The 21,956-nt window shown below is 46.8% G+C and overlaps 1 protein-coding gene across 1 annotated transcript; it reads right to left on the bottom strand.

Annotated features, from left to right (window-relative positions):
* Positions 1-1,394: 1,394 nt before the first annotated feature.
* On the bottom strand, positions 1,395-16,091 carry Pirt (phosphoinositide interacting regulator of transient receptor potential channels). The gene is made up of 2 exons (XM_032914022.1): positions 15,985-16,091; positions 1,395-2,026 (listed from the first exon to the last, which is right to left on the bottom strand). The coding sequence occupies exon 2, from the start codon at positions 1,998-2,000 to the stop codon at positions 1,587-1,589; it is 414 nt and encodes a 137-aa protein (XP_032769913.1). The 5' UTR covers positions 2,001-2,026; positions 15,985-16,091; the 3' UTR covers positions 1,395-1,586.
* Positions 16,092-21,956: the final 5,865 nt, after the last annotated feature.

Raw genomic sequence — 21,956 nt, 5'->3', positions numbered from 1 at the left:
CACTCTCTCTGCTATCAGGTACTTTCCTCTGCTTTCTGGCCTGGCCTTGACTGGAGCAGCTTTGGAAATCTGTTATAGACACCTGGTCTTTCACCTAAAGGCTTCTTGGTGTCTATACAAAGTTTTGAGGGCACTTACCTCTTGGGTTATATCTACTTGTTAGGCCCTCTGGAGATGCCTTTCCCAGTTTCTATTGACCCCAGGAGACTGCAGTGCACCAAGGAGAAGCTGGATGTAAGGCACTTGGGGGAAGAGGAGGAGAAGTAGGCAAGGGAAGATGGAATAGCATCCTGGAGCTATGCAGAATCCTATCTCCACCCAATCTCTTTCCCCCTAGCTTCTCCTCATGCAAGGCGGTTGCTGACTCCTTGCAGGTCTTGCCCATTCCAAACACTTTATTCCCCTTCATATTCAGAAGAAATGAACATGGTCTCCAGAAACCTCTCTGTCTTTCTGTACATTTGTTAGATCCGTGTGTTCCCATGTCCACCCTAAGAACTCAGCATGGAGTATTGCTAGTTGGCTTGGCCATGTTTCTCCCTCTTTCACTTTTGGTAATAAGATGACATCAGATACTGGGTCTGGCTGTTCCCAACCTAGTCCAGAGAAGGAAACTCAATAAATACTTGCTTGTTTGGTAGGGAGGAGTGGGCATGAAGGAGGCTGGGAATTTTTTCAGTGAACCTATCTCGAAAAACCCATGGAGCATTGTTTGGACATGGCATTCAATCTCAGGTTAGGTCTTGATTGAAAGGAAAGGGAGATGACCTTACAGGTCCCATCTGTGGTCTTCCATCCTTCTCTTCTGGAGATGTGTTGAGGCAGAGATGTGATAGGGAAGGAAGTTAGAGCAATGAACATTTGTTCTTGGCTAATTGCTAAGATGAAGGCGGTCTTGAGAAGGGCATTGGGGGATCAAGGGGAAAGTGTGATACACCTCTTAAGTCTGCCTATTGCCTCTTGTGTCAATACCATACATTAAGGAGCTCACTTCCTTTGATGTATAGGTTCCAGACTACTCCCAGAGGAATGGTCTGCTCTAGACAGTGTTTCCCTCACCCCAGCCCCCATCAATGTCCAGATTTTGGAATGTGTGATATATGAGAAATGCCCTTCCTCTTGTAATGCTAGTCAATGTCCCATCCAAGGAGGGAGCCAAGTTTGTCAAACCTAGTGGGTCTGAAGTCAACCTTCTCTCCTTCATCACTTTTGGTTCCAGAACGATGCAGATGAGAATCCAAGATGAGGCACACAACTGTAACACGAAGTTCTCCTTGGGAACATAGTCAACCCCTGAAGAATTTCCCAGCATGCACGCATTGCCCTTGGCAGAGAGAGTGGGATGGATAATGACTGAATGCAGGTGCCAGGGATGAGAGTAATGAGAATATCCAAGGGTGCATCCACAGTGATGGAGACACCAGGTGAGACTGAGCCAGCAATGCTGCTAGGTTGTATGAGGGTGAAGCCCTGAGCTCTATCCTGCCCACAGGGCCAAGAAGAGGGTTTGCCTGGATCAGCTTTGTGGTACCCACAGAGAAGGGGAGGCTGCTTATTGGTCAGCAGATTTTCAGGACAACCTGTCATCAGCGGTTCAGGAGGAAGAACTTGAGGCTTTGGAAGAAGTTGGACTTCTGCCTTTGCTTCTGCTTCTTTTTGATTATGGGGACCCACACCAGTCCGCACACCAGCATCATGAGTCCCAAGGACAGGAAGGCAGGCCCTATCATCCTGAGGACTTGCACAACCTTTTGCGCTTGCGATTCGTCCAGGATGTAGGCAACGCAGGTGATGGCCACACCAAAGAGTAGAATGGCAGCGCCCACTGACATGATGATGATGGGCTTGTGGTAGATCTCCCAGTTGCTTCTGGGAGTGGTGGTCCAGACAGACTCACTTCTGGAGCTGATGCACAGGGAGCTGGCTGTCTGGCTGGGCAGCAGGTCCTTGGACTCTGGAGACCTCTCGTCTACCTCCAGGGCCTTGGGGAGCACCTCCATTGTCGTGATTGTTCAAGAACAGGCACCTAGTATTGGCAACAATTAGAGAGGATGGTGAAGCCGAAGGAATCCTTTCAGATCCTTTTTGCACTCAGAGTCCTTCTCCAGCCCGACTCTCAGTAGGGGGGAATACAGTGCATGCATGTTGAAATCAATGGTAAAACCAGGTGAAATCTGCATAAATAAAAATCACCCCAGGGAGGCAACCCAGCCAGGGAAGATGGCTCAGTGGGTAAAGTGCTGGCTATGCAAGTGTGGGGGCTTGCATTTAGATCCCCAGCACCTATTTAAAAAGTAGGTATGGTAGCATATTGGGGTAGAAGTTGGAGTAGAGACAACAGAGTCCTGGGAGCTTCCTGGCCAGCCAGCCTAGTCAAATTAGCAGCTCCAGGTTCAACAAGAGGGCCTCTCTCAAAAATTAAGGTGGAGAGCAATTGAGTTTGACACCTATTGCTACCCTCTGGCTTCTAACATACATTCACACACACACACATACACACACACACACACAAGAGTGCCCATCTGTACTCATGAACACCCACATGTAGTTCATACCAACTACAAAGAAATGATATAAGATAGTAATTTTTCTTCTTGTTTTGTTTTCTAAGACAGAAAGACTCATTATGCAAACTAGAGGCAGATTGTGAATTTGCCTCTACTTTCTGAGTGTTGGGGTTGCAGGCAAGTGTCACTACACTGGGTTAATGTCATGCCACTCTAATGTCACCTTTAATGTTTAAAGCAGTGAACAGTGCTGCATTTAAGAACAAACACAAACCATAGTTTATTGAGTGCTTTGTCATTTTCCAGCTCTGTGATCTCAAGTGAGCTATCAACCTCTCTGTTTTCTTATCTACAAAGTGAGAGTAATATTCGCTTCCTCACAGGAGTTTCAAAGGGGTTAAAGGACTGCAGACATGGACTGCACTGGATCAATGCCCAGTATATTCTAGGTGCTCTGTAAGTGGTATCATTTGCCTGTTAGGATGGCGACGTTTATGTGCCAGCGTCTGCTTAACTCTTCTCTCATCAGACGAAAGTAATATAATCTCCACACATTGATTTAGTCCCATTTTACAGACTAGAAAGCAGAGGCTTGGAGAGGTGAGGCAAATTAGTTCCTAAGAGCTTGGGTTTTCACCTGCAGGACGGTGAAACTTCAAGCACCTGGGAAATTCATGAGCTTTGTAACTTGGGAGTCTCAGCCTCACACAGTGTCATGTGATCTTCTAGCATGTAATGCTCTCCAGACTCCCAACTCCACCCTACTCCTCATGTTGACATTGTTGTGGCAAAACCGAACCTTCCTGCTTTGCTTCAGTTTTGATTTGTCTCTATGTGTCTCCAGGGGTCCCGGTGGGGTAGGGAAGATGGCAACTTAACCTGACTGTGATACGCATGTAGAGCCCTGGAGAGGTGGCTAAATTAGTAGAAGTTGCTGGATGAGGTGTCTGTGATTGGGTCCTTACTCGTTTCTCCGAAAGGGAGGAGAGGCCAGACATACCTGAGTACTTCCTGTGCCAATCTCAAGAGTCACCAGTAGATTTAGACCCTTCCACCTTCTCAACAGAGCAAAATAAACATATTCTCTCTGCAACATAGCCAGTGACAGCTATTAGATCACAGTAACAAAAAGTGTACATGTATATAATCCGAGGGCCTGCAGTCCAGCTCAGCTGCCTCTTCTAAGGTCTCTCTAGATCTCCCCCACTCCCCGGGGGATCCCTCATCTCCTGTTCTCCTCTCAGGGGATGCAGCTTCTCATGTGAATGAAGTGATGCAGATCTGCTGAGAAGCCCTACCTGCCTGCCAGAAACGTCTCCATCTGATCAGCACGGTCTCCAATTTCCTCAAGGTGGGATTGAAGCCTTTCAAACTGGGAAATGTGTTCCAGTGCAAACACCCATGTGTCTGCAGTAAGGCCACAAGAGATGAATGACCGATAAAAGATGCCTCCCTCCTACTGAGAAAGGTTTTGTTTGGGAGGGAGGCAAGGCTGAAAGGGCCCAGAAGTTTGCCCCACATCACTAGGATGTATCTGGTACTGCGGGTCACACTCGCAGGGTTCTGGCCACCTTTGACGGAATGAGTAAGCTCTTAATGCATCTCCCACTTTCTTCCCTCTCACCTTTCCTTTCTCCTGTTCACTCCAACAAACCCAGGTGTACCCTCCCTGTGCAATAGGTACTTTACCTGTGCGTTCCCCCCCCCAGAGCTTCTTGTGCAACAGACTCAGGACCTGCGGACTTCAGTATGCACACACATGCCAATGTGCCAACGGAAGACCAGGTTTTCTCCTGCAACCGTCAGTCTACTAGGGAAGGTGTGGGCTGTTCATCACAGCCATAATGAATTCGTCTAACGTAACCCAGTTATACTGGTGAGAGTACCCGTAGTCGACCTGATGATGAAGGCAGGGTACATTTTGGGAAAAATAAGTTGTCACCTCTGGAGTAAAAGGCAAGATGGACTAAAGGACAGCTGCCTGGAGCTGGGGACTCCAAGTCCTGTGCCTTGGAACTGCTTTATGTCTTTTAGTCTTCCTTCAACCTGATCCCTTCCACCTCCCTTTCTCCACCCATCGAAGCTCTGTTCTGAACTGATCACTGGGTTATTTTCTGATACCTCAAAGTACAATCCGTACAGCTTCCACTTTCTAGATTAAGCAACTATAGACCCCTCCCCACTGACAGGAGGAAATAAAAAATCATAAAATTACCGAAGCTTTCAGAATTTAGACATCATTCACATTCAGATGCACTCCGTGGAGAGAGAATAGAGGAGTCTCTGCTTTCAAAACCCGCCCCGGTGTTTTCGTAACCATAGGCACAGAAGTGCTTGCTTCCTTTGGGAATGGTGGTGTATTTGCATAAACTAAGCCATCATTTAAAAGGTGATCCTCTATCCAGTGAGCTGGGGGCAGGGAAGAGACACAGAACATGCTGGAAAACCTTAGGGATGCTTATTATGACCTGTGGTCACCAGAGGTTATGCCTCAGGATTTCACTGGGCACCCACCCACTCTTTAGCACTTCTTAGGGAAGACCTAGGGCATACACTGACATTGGTGAGGCTGAGGTTGCCAGTGCCGGTGAGGAGGGAGGTAGGGGGTGGGGGGGTGGGGACAGGGTGTAAGGCTGAGCCTTGGGAGGGGGCAGAGCTGGAACGCAGTGATTCTTAGTTGTGTCTGGGAAAAGACTTGAGTCTGGACCAGGAAGGACCTGTTCCACTGAACTGCTATGTGGGGTAGGACAGGTCCTCCTGAACAGAAAGTGCCACATTAGAAAGCACCCCACACCTTGTCTTTGGCTCTTCAACACAGTTAGTAGTTTAGCTTAATTTTGCAAGGGCTCAGGCTAAGGCCTGTAGGAGTGCAGCGCCCCCCCCCCTCCCCTTGGGGATTCAGGCAGAGGTATTTAAATGCAAAGCTCTTTGTGCTACTTTGAATTCTTCTCTTTGGAGCTTCCTCCATCCATGAAGTAACTTCACTGACTAGGGGAGGATGTAGGTCTGTAGTTCTCTAACATTGACTACCGCTGATGTGGGAGATAAAGCACTGTTTCATTGGGATAATCTTTATTTTATGAAATGTCTGTGATGATGGGCGGTGTTTATCAATTTTGTTACTGGTTGTACTCGACAAGATAAGTTCTTGTTCTCTGTCTCCCATATTGATTTTCTCGGGGTATCAGTTTATTTTCTTTGTACACAGCTGTCATCTGTAATTGAGCTACGATGTATGTATCCATCAATCATTAATCTGTCATCTACATATGTGCATATTCGTATCATCTGCCATGTCAATCATCTATCTGTCCATCCATCATCCTATCTATTATCTTTCTAGATTATGTTGGGGTTCATGAAATTCCAAAGAATGGGAACTGGACTGAGATGACTTGCATGGAGGAAGGGTGGATCCTTGGGACTTAAGGGGCAGGAAGAAGTATTTGTTGATGGTCATTAAAGGAGAAACACTGCAGGAGTCCCCTGGAGCAAAGACAAAGATTACGCCTTCTCTTTCCTCCTGGCCTCTCCTTTCCTTCACTCCTCTCATGTCTTCTCTGTGACCAGGCTGGAGGCAAGGGACAACTAGCAAAAAGGGGGCCAAGCAAGACCAGGCCATAGATGAGACTTGGTGTATGGAAGACTTAGGCCCAGTCATTCACAGTTCTAGGGAGTCTATATTATAAAAAGATTCAGGTCTTTGAACCCCAGAGCTCAGAGTGGGGTTAGGGCAGGACAGAAGTATATAAGCTGTGGTATCCTGGGTAGGTACTTAAGCCTCTAGAAATTCAGTAGCTCCATATAAACAAAATAGGGATCATAAATCACTGGCCTCACAGTGTTGTTGTGATTGTCAAATTTTATAAACAAACCCCTTATGCCACCACTGGGCATGTTGTGATGATCAAGGACTAGCCCCTCCCTTGCCAGTATGATCATTTTGTCCCCGTTTCCTTCTCTGTGACATGAAGGAGTCGGGTTGGGTGACTTCTAACGTTATTTTGGATTGGTGCACAGCTAGTTGATTTGACCTCTGAGTATTTAGGCTTCCATAAAAATCACCAGTTGAGGGGTTTTCTTTCATTTTATTTAGTCCCTTTAAGATTTTGTCCTTTGCCTGGCTCATTTGGGCCATAGTTTCTGAACAGATGCTCTGGGGACATAGTTTGGATTTGCCCTCATGTTGTCACAGATATGGAGTCTACACAATTGTGGGATGTTTAGTGGCATCTGGGGCCACTACCAACCAGATGTCAGTAGCAACCATTCAGACGCCACTCATGACAGTTCAGAAGTGAGGCCAGGCATGACTAAATGTCCCTGGGAGTAAAATCATTGATGTAAGGTACCACACTGCCACATGCCAGCCTTTCCTCCTCTCTCCTTGCGAAATGTAGGGGTGGGGCTCCTCCTGTGCCTCCAGGGTAGCTGGCTCAGAGAGCAGCACTTAGCTCAGAAGAGTTGATTTTGGTGTCACAGCTTGGAATTGGGCTTGGATGACACTTGGGGGAACTGGTCCAGAGAGAACTACCCTTTCAAACCTCAATTGAGATACTGGGGTTTAGTTCATGTGTTCTAGAGAACCCCTCACTCACTGCAGTGCTATGCTGTGCTACTTGGGAGACTAAAAAGAACCCCAGAATGTGATCCAATATGGAACAAAGATAAATTTTAAGGTCAAAGAACATGGAGCGATATAGATAGATAAATAGATAGATAGATAGATAGATAGATAGATAGATAGATAGATGATGGATATATAGATAGATACAAATACATGATAGATGGATAGATAGGTAGGTAGATGATAGATGATAGATGGATAGATAGATGATAGATGATATATGGATAGATAGGTAGAGAGCATGTGTGGGGAGGAACTGGGAGGAGTTGGGGGAGGGGAAACATGATCAAAACATACTTATGAAAAATTTATTGGAAAAAATATTGGGACTCCTGTGAAACAGATGCCTCTAGCCTGCCATTGGTACCACTGGCATAGACAATGGCAAGAAATTACTCTGGAATTTTTTGCTAAAGAGGTTAATAAAAAACATGAATAAAGAAAAGAGTCTGGAGGCTGATTGTCCTGCATCTGTGTGTTTATCAGAGGAAGGGACAGACAGGTAACACAGAGACGGAGAGCCAAGGTGAAGAGAGGCCAGTGACTGTTTTATGGCAGCTTTTAAAAAAAGCTATATAGTTCAGCTTCCTTTAAAGTCCTAGACAATACAGAACTGGAGAGGCCAGTGAAAGGCTGCTGGGCTGGGCCTCCAGAACAAACGTTAGATTTGAATGTCTGTTGCCTCCAGGGCAGTAATTTGAGAAAAACCTGTAGCTCCCAGAGATCGAGTTTAGGAAGGCTGAAGCAGGTTTAAGGGTGGAGTCTGATTTAGGCAGGCAGCTGGGTAGGTTGTGCTGTCTTCAGGAAGGGGAGGGCTGCATAGAGGGGTCTCACACACAGAGGTGCACTGTGCCGAATTCAACTCTGCCAGACACAGAGTCTTGGCTATGATTCCATTTACAAAATTCGAGGCCAAATAAGCCTATCTGTGCTGGGAGATGTCAGGAGAGTGACCACTTGGGGCAGGGTTAGATGCTGCCGGGAGTGTTCTTTGTAAATTCTTGGTCCCTGAAATATTACACCAAGAAAATGACCAGTCATAGCTCACTGCAGTCCTTTCTTGAGATTCTGATGAGAACAAATTTGGGATAATGAGGGAAACATGATTCTAGGCTGGATGTATCTTCTCCTCAGGGTGAATTACATTTTCCTCCTTAGAGGCCTGTGGCCTCCCATCCACTACCAGCATGGCTTTACTTACGTAGCTCATGACGTGTGGAGGGGATGAAAAGAGAGGCCCCTGAAGGGAACAAAGACAGCAAGCAAAGACAGTCTTCGTGTTCTACTGGAGTAGATCCTTCTGCTGGGCATTACAATTTTATTTCGCTAATTTAAATCCGAACATTAAAATTTTGATTGACATACACTTGAACATACTTACGGAATATAATGGGAGATTTTGGAGTTTTTTAATTTTGCTTCTGCTTTTGTTGTTTTAAGGTGGGATCTCACCGGATGACCCCAATTGGCCTGGAACTCACTATGTAGATCAGACTAGCTAGATAGTCATAGAGATCTGCCTGCTTTTGCTTCCCAATTGAGGTAACTAAAGGCATTTCCGACCACACTCAGCTTTCCAATATGATGTTTTGATCCTACGTATATAGTTGGATCTCAGTATCCACAGATTCAACCTACTTTGGATACAAAATATTTAAGAACAATTTCCTTATACACAGACTTCCTAAACATTATTGCAGAACAATTTTCACTGCTGACGATGATTGGATGATTGCCGGGCTCGGATGAATGAGGAGCACAACAGACGCCCTGTGTTTCCTGTTAGGGTCCTCTTGGGTATTACAGGCAAGTGTCCAGAGCTTACAGGCAGGCCGGGGAAGATACAGGAAGCAGACGTTTCCCCTTAGGACATAGCCTAACACAATTAGGTAGAGAGAACGCAGGCCATTTAGAGCATACAGGAGGATATGCATTTGGTGCTAAGCAGATTTTCATCATTTTATAAAAGTGTCTTGTATGTCCTTAGATTTTGGTACTCGTGGGGGTGGTTCCAGAACCAGTTCCCCAAACAGATGCCAAATTAAACCAGTAATTAGCACATTTACTTCCTTAAATATTTTAGGACATCTCTCTAATGAGAACATTTAAAATCACTTATTCTAGTTTTTCTGTTTGTTTTTGTTTTTTGTTTGGACAGAATCTCATGTAGCCCAGGTTGGCCTGGAATTTTCCACATAACTCCACATGGTTGGACACTCCTGATTCTTTTCCTTTCACATCCTGAGTACTGGAATTGCAGCCATGCACCAATGTACCTCACCAGTCTATCCATACTGACAACTGAAAACATTTGTTTGGGCCTTTCATGTGCCAGGGACAGCGCTGGGCACCAGACAGACCAAATCCAGTGGCACATGCTGGCTTTTACAAGTGGGGCAAGCTGGAGAGGAAACAAGTATGTCCCGCACTGATGGCAATATTCCTTAAGGAACACCCACAGAACACTGACATCAGGATGCTGGACTTAGGGACCCTCACATAACTTGTGGAAGGAAAGCTTCCATATCAGGGGGTTAGGCAAAGGCAGGTAAAGGAGAGATTGTGACACTGAGGGATAGGTAAGGGATAATGTGCAGAATTCAACTCTGTCATAGGCAGGAGTGCTAGTTGAGTGTAAAGTAAGAGGACTGCTGAATGGCGAGCCTCGGGATGGAGGTAGAAACCTGAGTCCAGAGACACAGCCACTTAGAGGCTGCTGCTCAGGTGAGAGACCTGAGCACCCTGGCGCTCCTCTGTAGCCATGGAGATGGGGAAAGCGGATAGTTTGGAGGCTTAGTGAGCGCAGAGTGGAGCTTATGTGATGAAAGGGGTTGGCCAGCTGTGTTTGCCACCTGCTTATATACAGCCCGAAGATCAGGAACATTTTGTACTTTAGCTAATACATACATAAATTAATTAATTTTATGGTGTTGGGAACTGAACCTAGAGCCTCACACACGGTAGGCAAGTGACCCACCGTTGAGCTATAACTCCAGCGTGCTCCCTGCACACTCCTGTGCTCTCTCTGTCTCTGCCTCTACGTCTCTCTTTTGGGTTCGGGGTCTCGTTGACTTGCCCAGGATAGACGGAAGCTTGCAGTCTTCCTGCGTCAGCCTCCTGAACTGCTGGAATTACAGGCGTGCACAACCAAGCCCAGCTAAGCATTTTTCAAAGATTTATTAGTTTTTTGTTTTCAGAGTTATTATTTTTTAGTTTTATGTATGTGAATGTTCTGCCTGTGATGTATACATGTGCATTGTGTGTGTGTGTGTGTGTGTGTGTGTGTGTGTGTGTGTGTGCGCGCATGTCTGGTGTCTGAAGAAATCTAAGGAGGGGTACCATTGGGACTGAGGTTATGGATGGTTGTAAGCTACCACGTGAGTGTTGGGAATACAAGAACAGCACATGCTCTTCATCCTGCTAAGCCATCTCTCCAGTCCCAAGATTCCCCTCCCTCAATGGTTGAGCAGTTTTTGTATTTTGTTCTAATGCTTACTTTGTAATTACAATGGCATAAAAGTACAATTTTGGAATCCTGAACAAGTGCCTGGTTCCCACTGCCGAACTCCTCAGTTGACGTGTTGCCCACCTCTGCTTCTGTACTGTCATTTCAGTGGATTCAACAGAGTGCACAGAGACATCAAAACCTAAGTCATTGACCACAGCAGTCAGGCTCTGATAGACGATACCAGGGAATGGGTAAAGAGGGACCACAGAGAGCAGCGTTGGGTTTGGTAAGAGGAGAGCTGCAGCCTGAATTCCAGGAGCACGCAGTAGGCAGATCACTCTGGCTGCAGGATGGAGAGTTAGAAAGGAAGCCAAGAAGGATGCACAGTAACTTAAAAACTCTTGCGAACAGTGAAGGGGGGAGACAGGGCAGCCTGGTGTTTGGTGGGAGCTATGGGGATAGACAGTGTAGAAGTTTATTAAAGAGTAGAGCCAGCCCGACATGATGATAACTGTGAGCGCAAGTGTAAAGCGTTTAGGGAAGACAGGGGTTAGCTGGGCAATCACAGTTAACAGAGCCAGGTGGGATGCACACACTGCTGCCAGAACAAAGAAATGGCATTCGGTTGGGTTTGAACTTGAGATAAGCAACAGGTATTTTTCAAAGTAGGAAACACGCCTTCAGTATCGCATAGGCCTCTTCCACTGTCACAATGTTTATTGTTTTTCTGAAACTCTATTTAAGTCAGTGCCCTTGATCTGTTAAATCTGGAAGCCCTATGAGAGATGTACCATGATGCTCAAGTGAAAGGAGGTTTTCATTACAAGAGTGATAAAGCAGAGCCTGGACGTACATTGGGGCGCTCAGATGATGTTTCTTGGGTTTATGAGTGAAGGAAGGAGTGTACCCTTCCTGGGAGTCTCTGGGGAAGACATAAATGGCAGGCAGTGGCGCTGCTAGTCTACATTTAATTCAAGTCAAAGGAAGGAACCAATCATGGGGAGGGTGAAAGAGTTGAGGAATTTATTTGTGAGGGAGTCTGAGATCCAGAAGGCACCCAGGGAAGGAATTAGGAGAGAACAGATGGGTCTGTGGCATAGGAACGTCTTGGGAATATTCTGAAAGCCTCTGCCATCACTGAGAAATGATTGTTTCTTTTGCTCTGGAAACAGATGAGGTTAGTAGGTGGGCCATTTATTATTATTATTATTACCATCAATATTATTATTATATTATTTTCACACATGTTTCTGTGGGTCTGCATGTGCCACAGCTAATGTGTTGAAGTCAGATGACAGCTTGTGGAAGTAGGTTCTGGTCCTTTACCATGTGGATCCCTGGACAGAATGCAGGCCTCAACGCTCCACCACAAGTGTCTTTACCCATGAAGCCATCATGCTCTCTCTCTCTCTCTCTCTCTCTCTCTCTCTCTCTCTCTCTCTCCTCTCTCTTCTCTCTCTCTCTCTTCTTTCCCTCCCTCTTTCTCTCCTTTTCTCTCTCCTTCTTCTCTTTCTTTCTATTTTGAAACAAGGTCTTACTATTTAGCCCAAGCTGGCATTGAACTCATAGAGATTTGCCTGTCTCTTCCTCCTAACAACCTGAACTATTATTTTTAAAGAAAATTCCACAAGGATTGACGTGATCATTCCTTAGATCATCCACCTCAGATAACGGCTGGTGTTGTTAAATTGTCTCTGAGTGGACAGTCCTTTTTTCCAGGATGTTAGGCCTGGCTTTAAAGACTTTAGGTTTAGACCTGCTATCGGCTTTAAAAACTTCAGTTTCCCCTCTAAGGAAATCATCAAAGAAGGGGATCCCTCCTCCCAAGTGTCCAATGGCAGAAGAGTGGCTAAAGGTAACAGGTGTGTTCAATATGTTCTAGGGATCTGTCTCTTTCAAATAATTAAAAATGGGTGAGATATTCTCAGATCCATTACAAGACAACAAATGAACGTGACTAGCATTGACAGTGCAAAACAAACCTCAAGGAGAGAGCACCATGGTAGCTAGAACGTCAGACTCTCCCAACATCACATTCATTATACAATGTGTGGACTAACCAGAGCTCTCATGCACTGTTTTGAAATCTAGGAATCTCACGAAGTTAAGCACACACCTGTCCTTTGACCCAGCTGTCCCACTCCTAAATATTAAAGCACACTCATAAACAACCAACCAACCCATGTACAAGGTTTGTAGGAACTTTACATTGGGGGAGGGTAATAACTTAGGCAATGGAATAGTTCAACTTCTGATACAGGTGACGTTATGCATGGGTTTCAGAGACACATTGGTAAGAGAAATCAGTAACAAAGGCGAACAAATGCTGTACATTTGCATTTCTAGGATGTTCTAGAAGTAGCTTAAAACCAGCTAAGCTGACAACATTCAGAACAGTGCAGCACGGGTATGGAGGAAGCAACCAGAAGATGCTTGGAGGTTGTTCTCTTGGGTAAGGGAAAATGCACCTTCTAGTCAGCTACTCCCTGCCTCTGGCAGGAGGAGAAGCAGTGTCTGGGGGCGATATACAGATGCCTCAGTGAAGTGGGAGAGAACTAATGTCCGTGAAAGGCACAGTTTAGCTCTTTCCTCACACACTCATCTCTAGCGGATGGCTTGGTGCTGAAGACCTGCGGGCTGAGAGTGTACGAGTGGCCAAGATAATATGGACTGAATGCGTTCTTCCTGCAGTAGAGTCCAGGGTGCCTGAGATGTACCACTAATGGGAGGAATTATAAGGTGAATAAGTGAATCACTGCTCTGAAGACCGATGATTGGTTGTGGCTATCCTTGCGGTTCCGGAAGCTCTTTCTTCCCCGAGTGACTTGGGGCTAGATCAAGTTCTCCTCAACTTCCTGTGCTGTCTAGCATTGGCTCAGAACTTTGCCAAATGGTTAAATAAATAGAGGAGTTTTTGCAGATAGGGTAGGAGGGATAGGGCTTTGCGGGTATCAGCCAAGAAGTCTACTCAGAGAATTGGTAATCTTTCCAGTTTTGGTTGGAGCTGTGGAGGGTTGAAACCTGGTTGGATTTGTGTTGCTAGGTTGCTGGCCCTGTTCCTCCTCACGTGCCTGTTGTAATCCATCCCCTCCTATCCTAGAGCAGTTGGTACAGTGGCCTGGAGGTGGGAGCCAGGAGAGAAGTACATCCTTTGCCCTGCCCTTCCTATCTCCAATTAAGGCTCTTATTTCAAATACTGCCCCCTGGTGGCAGAGGGTCATACCAGAATCTGTCATTACATACACTAATTACCATTCACCCCCTTTCATATAAACCAGGCATACGATGTTTTGCTTTACCAAGTCCTTCTATCAACACTGAGGGAAGTGCCCCACCCTCGACTTCGCAGAAGAGAAACTGCAAATCAGAGAGCGTTAAGCAATTAGGTGAACAGAAAGATAAGGCTGACAAGAGTTTGGGTGTCCGTGGCTCCAGCGCCCAGGTTCAGGCTGATCCTGTCCTCTGGGTGGCACTTTTGTTTTACATTTTTCAAATTGAAGGAAGAGTGAGAAAGGAGGGCACTTGAACTGGAGCATGGTCAGTGAACAGAAACGCCATGATTGCTCTCTGGGTGAAAGGTGAGCTGTGATAAGCTGAGGAACCATGGGATGAGATGCTGAGTCCTGTGCTGGGTTCAGTGGAGAGGGAGAGGCCTATGGCAGAGGGGCCACAAAGTCGCCACCATTACCACAGAGGATACAGTTTCTAGCGTCTGCTACTTTTTAGCTGGAGAGTCTCTGCATCTTCCTATCCTTGTGGGGCAGACACAGTTAACATCATTCCCAATTTACAGATTAGGAAACTGAGGCTCCCAGATGCTTGACCTCAAATTGTATTCTTTCTAGGGGATGGAACTGGTTTTTTTCCCCCCCTTTACTGCCTCCCCTGGTCTCTAGAATCCTGCTGCTCTAAATTCGCCTGTCTTTGCTTTAGAATTCACTCCTCAGCCCATACATGGTGCTACAGCATTCCTTTGAATGGGGTCAGAATGAATGGGTTCTCATGTCTAGTAAACGCAATGACAAAGTACTTAGCTGAGTTTGTTTTCAAACCAATAGATACTTTTTCTAGAGGTTGGAATAATCTAACACTTATTTGGATATCACATCCATCATTTACTAAAAAATTCAAGTGGAACTAGGGCACCCCATGTAGAACACATCGAGCTGCCTTAAAGTTAAAAAAGGCCCCACTGTGTTGCTGCACTCAAGCCTGGAGTTATCTGACTCCTCTGTCCCTCCTCCCCAGACCCTTCCATCTAGAGAGCTCTGATAGGAACCGGGCTATTCTGGGAAATTGCAAGGACCTGGTGACATGGAAGAGAGGCGAGAGCACCAGTGACCTCAGAATGGGTAGGCTGGTGGGGAGTGTGGAAGGCAGGCCACAGGCTTTGCATAGGGGACCATCGAATGGTCTCGTTATCCAGAGCCGACCCAATATGGATGGGGAGTAGGTCTCTCTCTCCCTGAATTTCTCACTGTCACTGCTCAGCGCCAGCGGTTTGATGCACATCCTCAGGGTCTTTATCTCCTCTTGCTGTACTGCCTCACTTCCAGGAGTTCATTTGGTGATGTCGACTCCCCCGATAAGGTGTGTGTGGAATATGTTGTCGCTGTCACCATAGCCTCCATCTGTTCCTGATTCGCAGCACTCTCAGGAAGGGGACCTTTTTCTCTGAGGTCAGAGCTATCTGGAGGGAGCCATTCACCTTCCTCTTCGGGTCATGCAACTAGTGCATGGGTCCTGTGGGGCTACCATCTCAGGGGATGCGATGTGTTGTTACACTTGGTTTTACCGAGGGGCGGAGTCCCGTAGTCTGGGCAAGCCTTGCCTTTGTGTCTTATGTACCTGTCTTGTTCCCCCCTTTCTGAAGTGAAGGCCGCCCAAGCCAGGGTACTCTACCTTGTTTCCCTGGCACTCAATCAGGGCGCCGGCCACACCTGCAGGAAGGAGGGACAGATCTGCAGCTGCTGAAGTTGGATGGAGGATACCCAGGGAACAGTCTGTGCCCAGTACTCTGAGGTCTATGCGTGTCCTAACACTTCACAAGCTGAACTCCTCACTTTCCGCTCACTCCTCACCTTTAATGGCTTCCGAGGGAGAAAGGCTAGAGGATCCACAAGCAGGGCACATTGTGTCTTTCCCCAGGTGTACAGCAGGAGATAGCCAGCTCAGCCCCCTTCTGCCTGTCTTTCAGGGCAGCCCCTCCAGTCCGCTCGACGCTAACTTCATTCCTTCTTGTCTCTGGCGTTCACGCTGCCTTCCAACTCCACCTCAGAGACTCAACACACTCTAAAGCCAACTTCAAACCTCCCTTCTTTCAGGGAGACACAGCAAAAGGCTGGGGATGGGTTGGTGGGGTAGGGTGGATGGGGGGTGGAGGGTTCCTTTTTCTTACTTACCGTGCACAATGTCCCAGGGGATGATGGGGGACCTAGGACTCAGACGGCTCTCACGCAGGGAGGAAGCTGGCAATGAGTTTCTGTTCAAGTCCTTCATCCCAGCTGGAGAAAGCCACCCTGGCCACATCGGTGAGCTGCAAATCCCAGCCACTGAGCAGGCTCCGGAGGGATGAGCTCACCGGGATGTGGCCTAATGGGTTAACTCTTTGCAACCTGCTGGCACAGGCACTCGAATGTGGCTTTCTCAGCTCTGCTCAGCCACGATTAGACAAACCTTGTGAAAAATTAATGAAGCTTTTCTGAAGTGTGCCTTTGAGTTTCAGTAGAAGTGTGCATTTGGCTGGTGGTGCCTGGGCAGGGAGGCTCCTGAACCAGGCTCGGCAAGCATTGGAGGCTCTGGGCTGGGGGGAGGTGCGAGGCGGTAGCGGTGGGTTACATGCTATGCCTGGCTCAGAACCTGCCTAACTGTGTTTGGGGGCAGTGTTGATAGTGAGATGTGGGCCTCTCCTCCTGCTTTGGATGTTGGAGAGCTACGTGGAGAGTTAGGGGACAATTTTAGCTCCAGGATGGAAGGAGTACTTCTGGAAGCATCCCAGCACTCACACTTATGATGGGCACTCTTTATTACAAAATGCCGGGAGCCAAGCCATCTCTCTGGGGGATGGGGGGGGGGGGTAAAGAAGCTCCCTCTTGCATCTCCCGTCTAGCCCAGTTCTTCCCCATTGTTCTTTTTGTGAGATGCCAGTGATAATCATGAAGGCAAGCACGCAAATCATGGCAAACGGCAGAAAGACTTCTGCTGTTTAGCCCCGTCAGCCTGTGCTTGGGGGAAGCTGGTGTGAGCTGATGGGATGCCAGTTCTCAAGGTGGATATCCGGTGATTGACGATGTATTTAAGATTCTGGTGGCCAGACTAGTGGCTGTTCTTCTCCCAGCTATTCAGGGAAGATGAGAGTCATTACTAGTGGGGAAGGAGGGGGAACCTTGCTACAGGCAATGGTACATTGGGGGCTTCCTCTGTGCAGCATCAAAAAAAAAAAAAAAAAAAAAAAAAAGGCTTTCCCAAGAGTCATCAGGGAAGCCTAAGGGCAGTCAAGGTCAAAGCCTCTGGGCTCTTCCGTCTCAGGCATTTTGATTTTCATGACTTAAAAAGATGGGAGGGGAGGGTTTGGCTATGTCATCAACACTTGCCCCTTCTGTGAAAGCCAGATGCTTCAGCTCAGGGAGTGAAGGAAAGGAGGCTAAAGGCTTCAGGGAGTTGACTTTGAAGGATTTAGTGGATGTCACACCTCTGATGTAGGTGCCTCTTCCTTTAAGCTCAGATCATCTTATAAGATTGGAGGTATCAAGTGCCAAGGAGCCCTGGGATGAGCTGTTTTGCAATGCAGACAAGAACTTACTTTTCTTTAAATTCAGATTTCCATGTTTTCTTCTCCCTCTTCAGGGTGTGGCTATGTGATGCAGAACTAACCTAACCTTCGCTAAGAGTTAATCCCTAATCCATTGCTTCTTCTAGGCTAGTTATTATTCTAGGCATTTTGTTTATCTAATAGCTCACTATTTACTGCAAAACCACATGTGGCACATAATGAGGTATATTGCTATTCTCTCTTTGACCTTACACAAATTAGTTCTCTAAGCCTTTATTAATGCACTCATTTATTTATTAGATGTTACCATCCCTAATTTAAAGAACATCTGTTTTGTGTATAGCAGGTGTGTGTGTGTGTGTGTGTGTGTGTGTGTGTGTGTGTGTCTGTGTTTTATTCACAAATCCATATTGTGCCTGGGCCGTGCTCAAGTGCAACCCACCAGGAGGCAAAGGGGCTTAACTAAGCTCACCACTACACAATTAGAGGCTCTCAGTTTGTGCAACTGGACTCACCACAGCTGGAGATGTTCTTTTTGCTCATCTCATGTAGCTGACTGAGATTGGCCTCACCTCTTCTGAGTCTTCATAGTTGGTTGCTTTTTTGACCTATTATACTTGGTACCTGTGTCTTCCCTGCTCTTTCTAACACATTCTCCAGCTCTTTGGAGGGCCTTTCCTTAAAAAAAAAGTTATTATGAAATATTTTCAACAAAAGTTGCCTAACTAACCACAATATGCCCCCGCCATGGCTACTTCTGGAGCAATGCTCATTCTTTTTAAAAAATTGTTTCTCTCTCACACTTATTTGTCTGTTTGTTTTCCAAGGCATTCAGGTTCTTTAATATTGGAGAATGGAGAGAAGCAATCAATGGGGAGATGGCTCTGAGAAATTCTGCAGGCCTCGTAGTTCTCTAAGTCTCTCAAGCATTATGTGAATGTGCCTTGGTATTCATGAGCCCTTAGTGAGGCTGTTGCTGAGCTCTGTGAGGAGAGAAGTCCTTCTATCAGTGAACCTCAGAGCTTCAGCCAGTGTCACTCCAGGAAAAGAAAAAAACATATCCCAAGGCCACATAGATGCATGAAGTATCTGGTACCACTGTGTCAACTAAGAAGTCACAGTCCCAATCCACCTGCACATATAACGGAGTGATTAGTTTCCCAGAGTCGCTCAATGACATTTCTTAGCTAAAGCTATACAGACAGCTGCTCACAGACCTTATCTCAAGGGCCCAGCACCTTTTGCAAGTCTCTTACAAGTCACTGATAAAGGCATAGGATAGCAGCACTTCCCCCCACAGTAGCCAAGGCCTGCTGTTTCCGGGCCATGGTGGCCTCCTTAGGGCCACCAGCAATAACCACACTTTTCCTTTTAATTGAAGCACATTCCTCTCATCTCTTCAGTGTCATAGAGGTGCTTATATTAAAGTGTGCCTCCTCTCTTTTTCTGCTTTAAGAACCCATAGACACAAGTCCATCAGAATCATACACAGAACTGAAATATTCCTCCATTCCATGACCACTCAGTGCTCAGGTTTGTAGGACCCCCCCATCTTCTTACAGTTAATTTCCCCTGAAAAGTATCCAAACAGCAGTGCAGCTATGGCTCATGGTGCCTGGTGTCCTGAGATGCTTCTCCCTGCAGCTTATTAATGGAGAATACCAGACCGTTTGACTTAGGAGACTTCTCACATCTTAGCTTTTTTTCTTTTTCAAATTTAAAGAATTTATTTGGTGAAATTAACAAATAAAAGTGTATGTACCTATCTTGTAAAAGAGAGTGTTTTGAAGTACACATATATAACAGGTAGGATAAATTGACCTAATTTATATCACTGTGGGTATCCATCATCTTCCCCCACATTCTGATCTTGAATATGTCCTTGAATCACTTAACGTTTTCCTCCACTCTGCAAGCCTGTGTCTGTAGATCCACCAAGCCCTCAGAGTCTCCTACCCTGCCTTGGTCTAGGAGAGGCACACAACTCCGATGGTCAGTAAGGTACCTGGCAGGGTCTCTGTCTCCCCTGGTCCTCCCAGTAGCCTGTGATACAGTGGGGCTGCAGCTTCTCTGCTGTGGTACTGTGACAGGTCACCAAGACCAAGACTCCAATTCAGGGATTGCTTCCTCCTCCCCCCTCCCTGCCTCTCAAGAAGACAGACTCAAGACACAGGAACTTGCTAGACATTCAGATCTCCGAGCTCTCTTCAGAGCAGGACCAGCCCTAACTAAGCACAGGCCTGCTATTCCTTGCCAATACAGTTTAGGGACCAAGCTTGCGTGGGAGCTTGGGGTTGAGGTCTGCAAGGGTGAGGAAGTGTGGCTGGAAGTAAGGAGAAAAAGCACAATAAAGAAGCACCCATATGTTTCACTTTTCTCCGTTATTTGTACATTGTAGCATAATCCCCAGGATAGCAGAGCATAACCATAAAAAATGCTGAGAACCTTCATACACTCTTGGAAAATATGTCCATCTGTCCGTCCACTTGTCTGTCCCTCTGTGTGTGTGTGTGTGTGTGCGCGCGCGCGCGCGCCCGCTCCCAGTTTTCCCTTTCTTTAAGCATTTCCCCCTTGTCCCTGTCTATCCCTCTGATCCTCTGCTCCTACCTGGTACTCCACACACCTGACAATTCTCAAAATGTCTTAGTTCCTAGAGAAACACTCCAGGGGATAAAGCCCCTTCTCCTCGGAACTGTTGTTGGAGCAGATGGTGAGAGACAGTCAGCAGCTGGGCCCTGCCTGGGGAAAAATGGAGCGCAGAGGCGGCAATGGAAATTTTATTGTGGGGAGGAGTCCTCTGGGGACAGGAAGAATAAACCGCTGGTAGAGGTGCAAGGGCGGGGCAGGGACCATCATTTTTTCTGAGGAGGGATGCGGCTCCCAGGCGAATCCTATCTGCTAGCACTTGCCCTTCTATCAGTGGCTAGGGAAAGGGTTGGGTTGCCTGGTGCTCCCAGTCTATAAAAGCAAGGCCTATCCGGGCCAGAGGGCGGCGGTAGCCCGCTCCTAGGGTGTGGCTGCCATCTAGTGGTAAATAACGGGTAGCGTTGCCTTCTGAAGTCTTGCCGTATGATTTCTCATGTGTCTTTCTGTCTTCTAGGAAAATGTAATGTGGCCCTTACCAGAGTCTGAGTTGATGGTGGACGATCCAACGATCTTGGAAGCTCTGCCTTTTGAGCCATCTCAGAGGCAAGCCTCCACTTTCACACTTGCCAATAGATGCCGCACATGCATGCTCACTGGATATTTTTGTGTCAAAGACTGTGGTCTACTCACTAACCATTTTTTTTCTTTTCAACATTACTATTTTGTTTAGGAAAAAAATTCTTTATTTGGACAAACAGTCTAGACTGAAGTAAAAAAAAAAAAACCCGTACCATCTCATGACTAAACTTGTTTATTTCATGTTTCTCTAAAAACCACTGTTAAATATTCACTTATCAGAGGCTATCCCTTTTAACTTCACTAACCACTCAGGATCTTCCTGCTTGGGTGTGGCCCCTCTGAGGGTTTTGTCATGGCTATTTTCTTTGGGCTGCAAAGAGAGAAAAGTCTTGTTGGAAGGGGCAAATGTTCAGAGAGGCATCCTTTTGAGGAAGGCTGGATATAGGGTCTGTCTCCTTTGCATCCTGTATTGGAGAGATTTAATCACATGGCCACATCCAACCGCAAGGGAGGATGGGAAATGTAGTCTGGTTGGGCACTCAGAGAAGCCGCAACTAGGTCCTGATGCAAACTACCATTTCCTACCAGTATTGGCCAAAGCCAGTACCTCCTTTGTATTACTTTTCTATTGCTGTGTAACAAAACATCTTCCTACTTAGCATATTGGCACAGTAAACATGTGCCATTTCACTTAGATTTTATGAGATACGAAGGAGTAACTTAGCTGGTGGTTGTCAGCTCAGGATCACTCAGAAAGTTGTGGACAAAATGGCAGCCAAGGCTCTGTGTCCTCTAAAAGCTTAACTGAGGCTTCCAGATGCATCCCTGGGAGCTGGAGAGTTCTTGCCAGCATTTGGCAGGCTACTGTTCCTCCACAGTGTGGCACTTGCTTCTCCAGTAGAAGAGGCTCTAGAGAGATGCCACATGCTGCTCTTTCTGCTCATCGTAGTTATTAGTAACATCTTGTTCGGGGAGAGAGAGGAGAGAGAGAGAGAGAGAGAGAGAGAGAGAGAGAGAGAGAGAGAGAGAGAGAGAGAGAGAGAGAGAGAGAGAGAGAGAAGAGAAGAAGAAGAAGAAGAAGAAGAAGAAGAGGAAGAGGAAGAGGAGGAGAAAGAGGAGGAGGAGGAAGAGGAGGAGGAGGGAGGAGGAGGAGGAGGAAGAGGAGGAGGAGGAGGAGGAGGAGGAGGAGGAGGAGGAGGAGGAGGAGGAGGAGGGGGAGGAGGAGGAGGAGGAGGAGGAGGAGGAGGAGGAGGAGGAGGAGGGAGGGGGGAAGGGGAGGGGGAAGGGGAGGAGGAGGAGGAGGAGGAGGAGGAAGAGGAGGAGGAGGAGGAGGCGGCGGCTCCATCTTTCAGAAGCAGGCTTGTACAAGAACTTAGGGATGAATTTAAAAACTAACATGATTTTAAGGAAAGGGAAGATATAGGAGGGTCTTTTCAA

Source organism: Rattus rattus, chromosome 9 (assembly GCF_011064425.1).
Source record: "Rattus rattus isolate New Zealand chromosome 9, Rrattus_CSIRO_v1, whole genome shotgun sequence".
In the NCBI taxonomy this organism is placed as follows: domain Eukaryota; kingdom Metazoa; phylum Chordata; class Mammalia; order Rodentia; family Muridae; genus Rattus; species Rattus rattus.
Note: the sequence above shows the minus strand (reverse complement) of the source record. Positions and strands in the feature narration are given on the sequence as shown.

Coding starts and splice junctions, on each gene's coding strand:
- Pirt (XM_032914022.1), bottom strand. CDS start 2,000: ATGGAGGTGCTCCCCAAGGCCCTGGAGGTAGACGAGAGGTCTCCAGAG.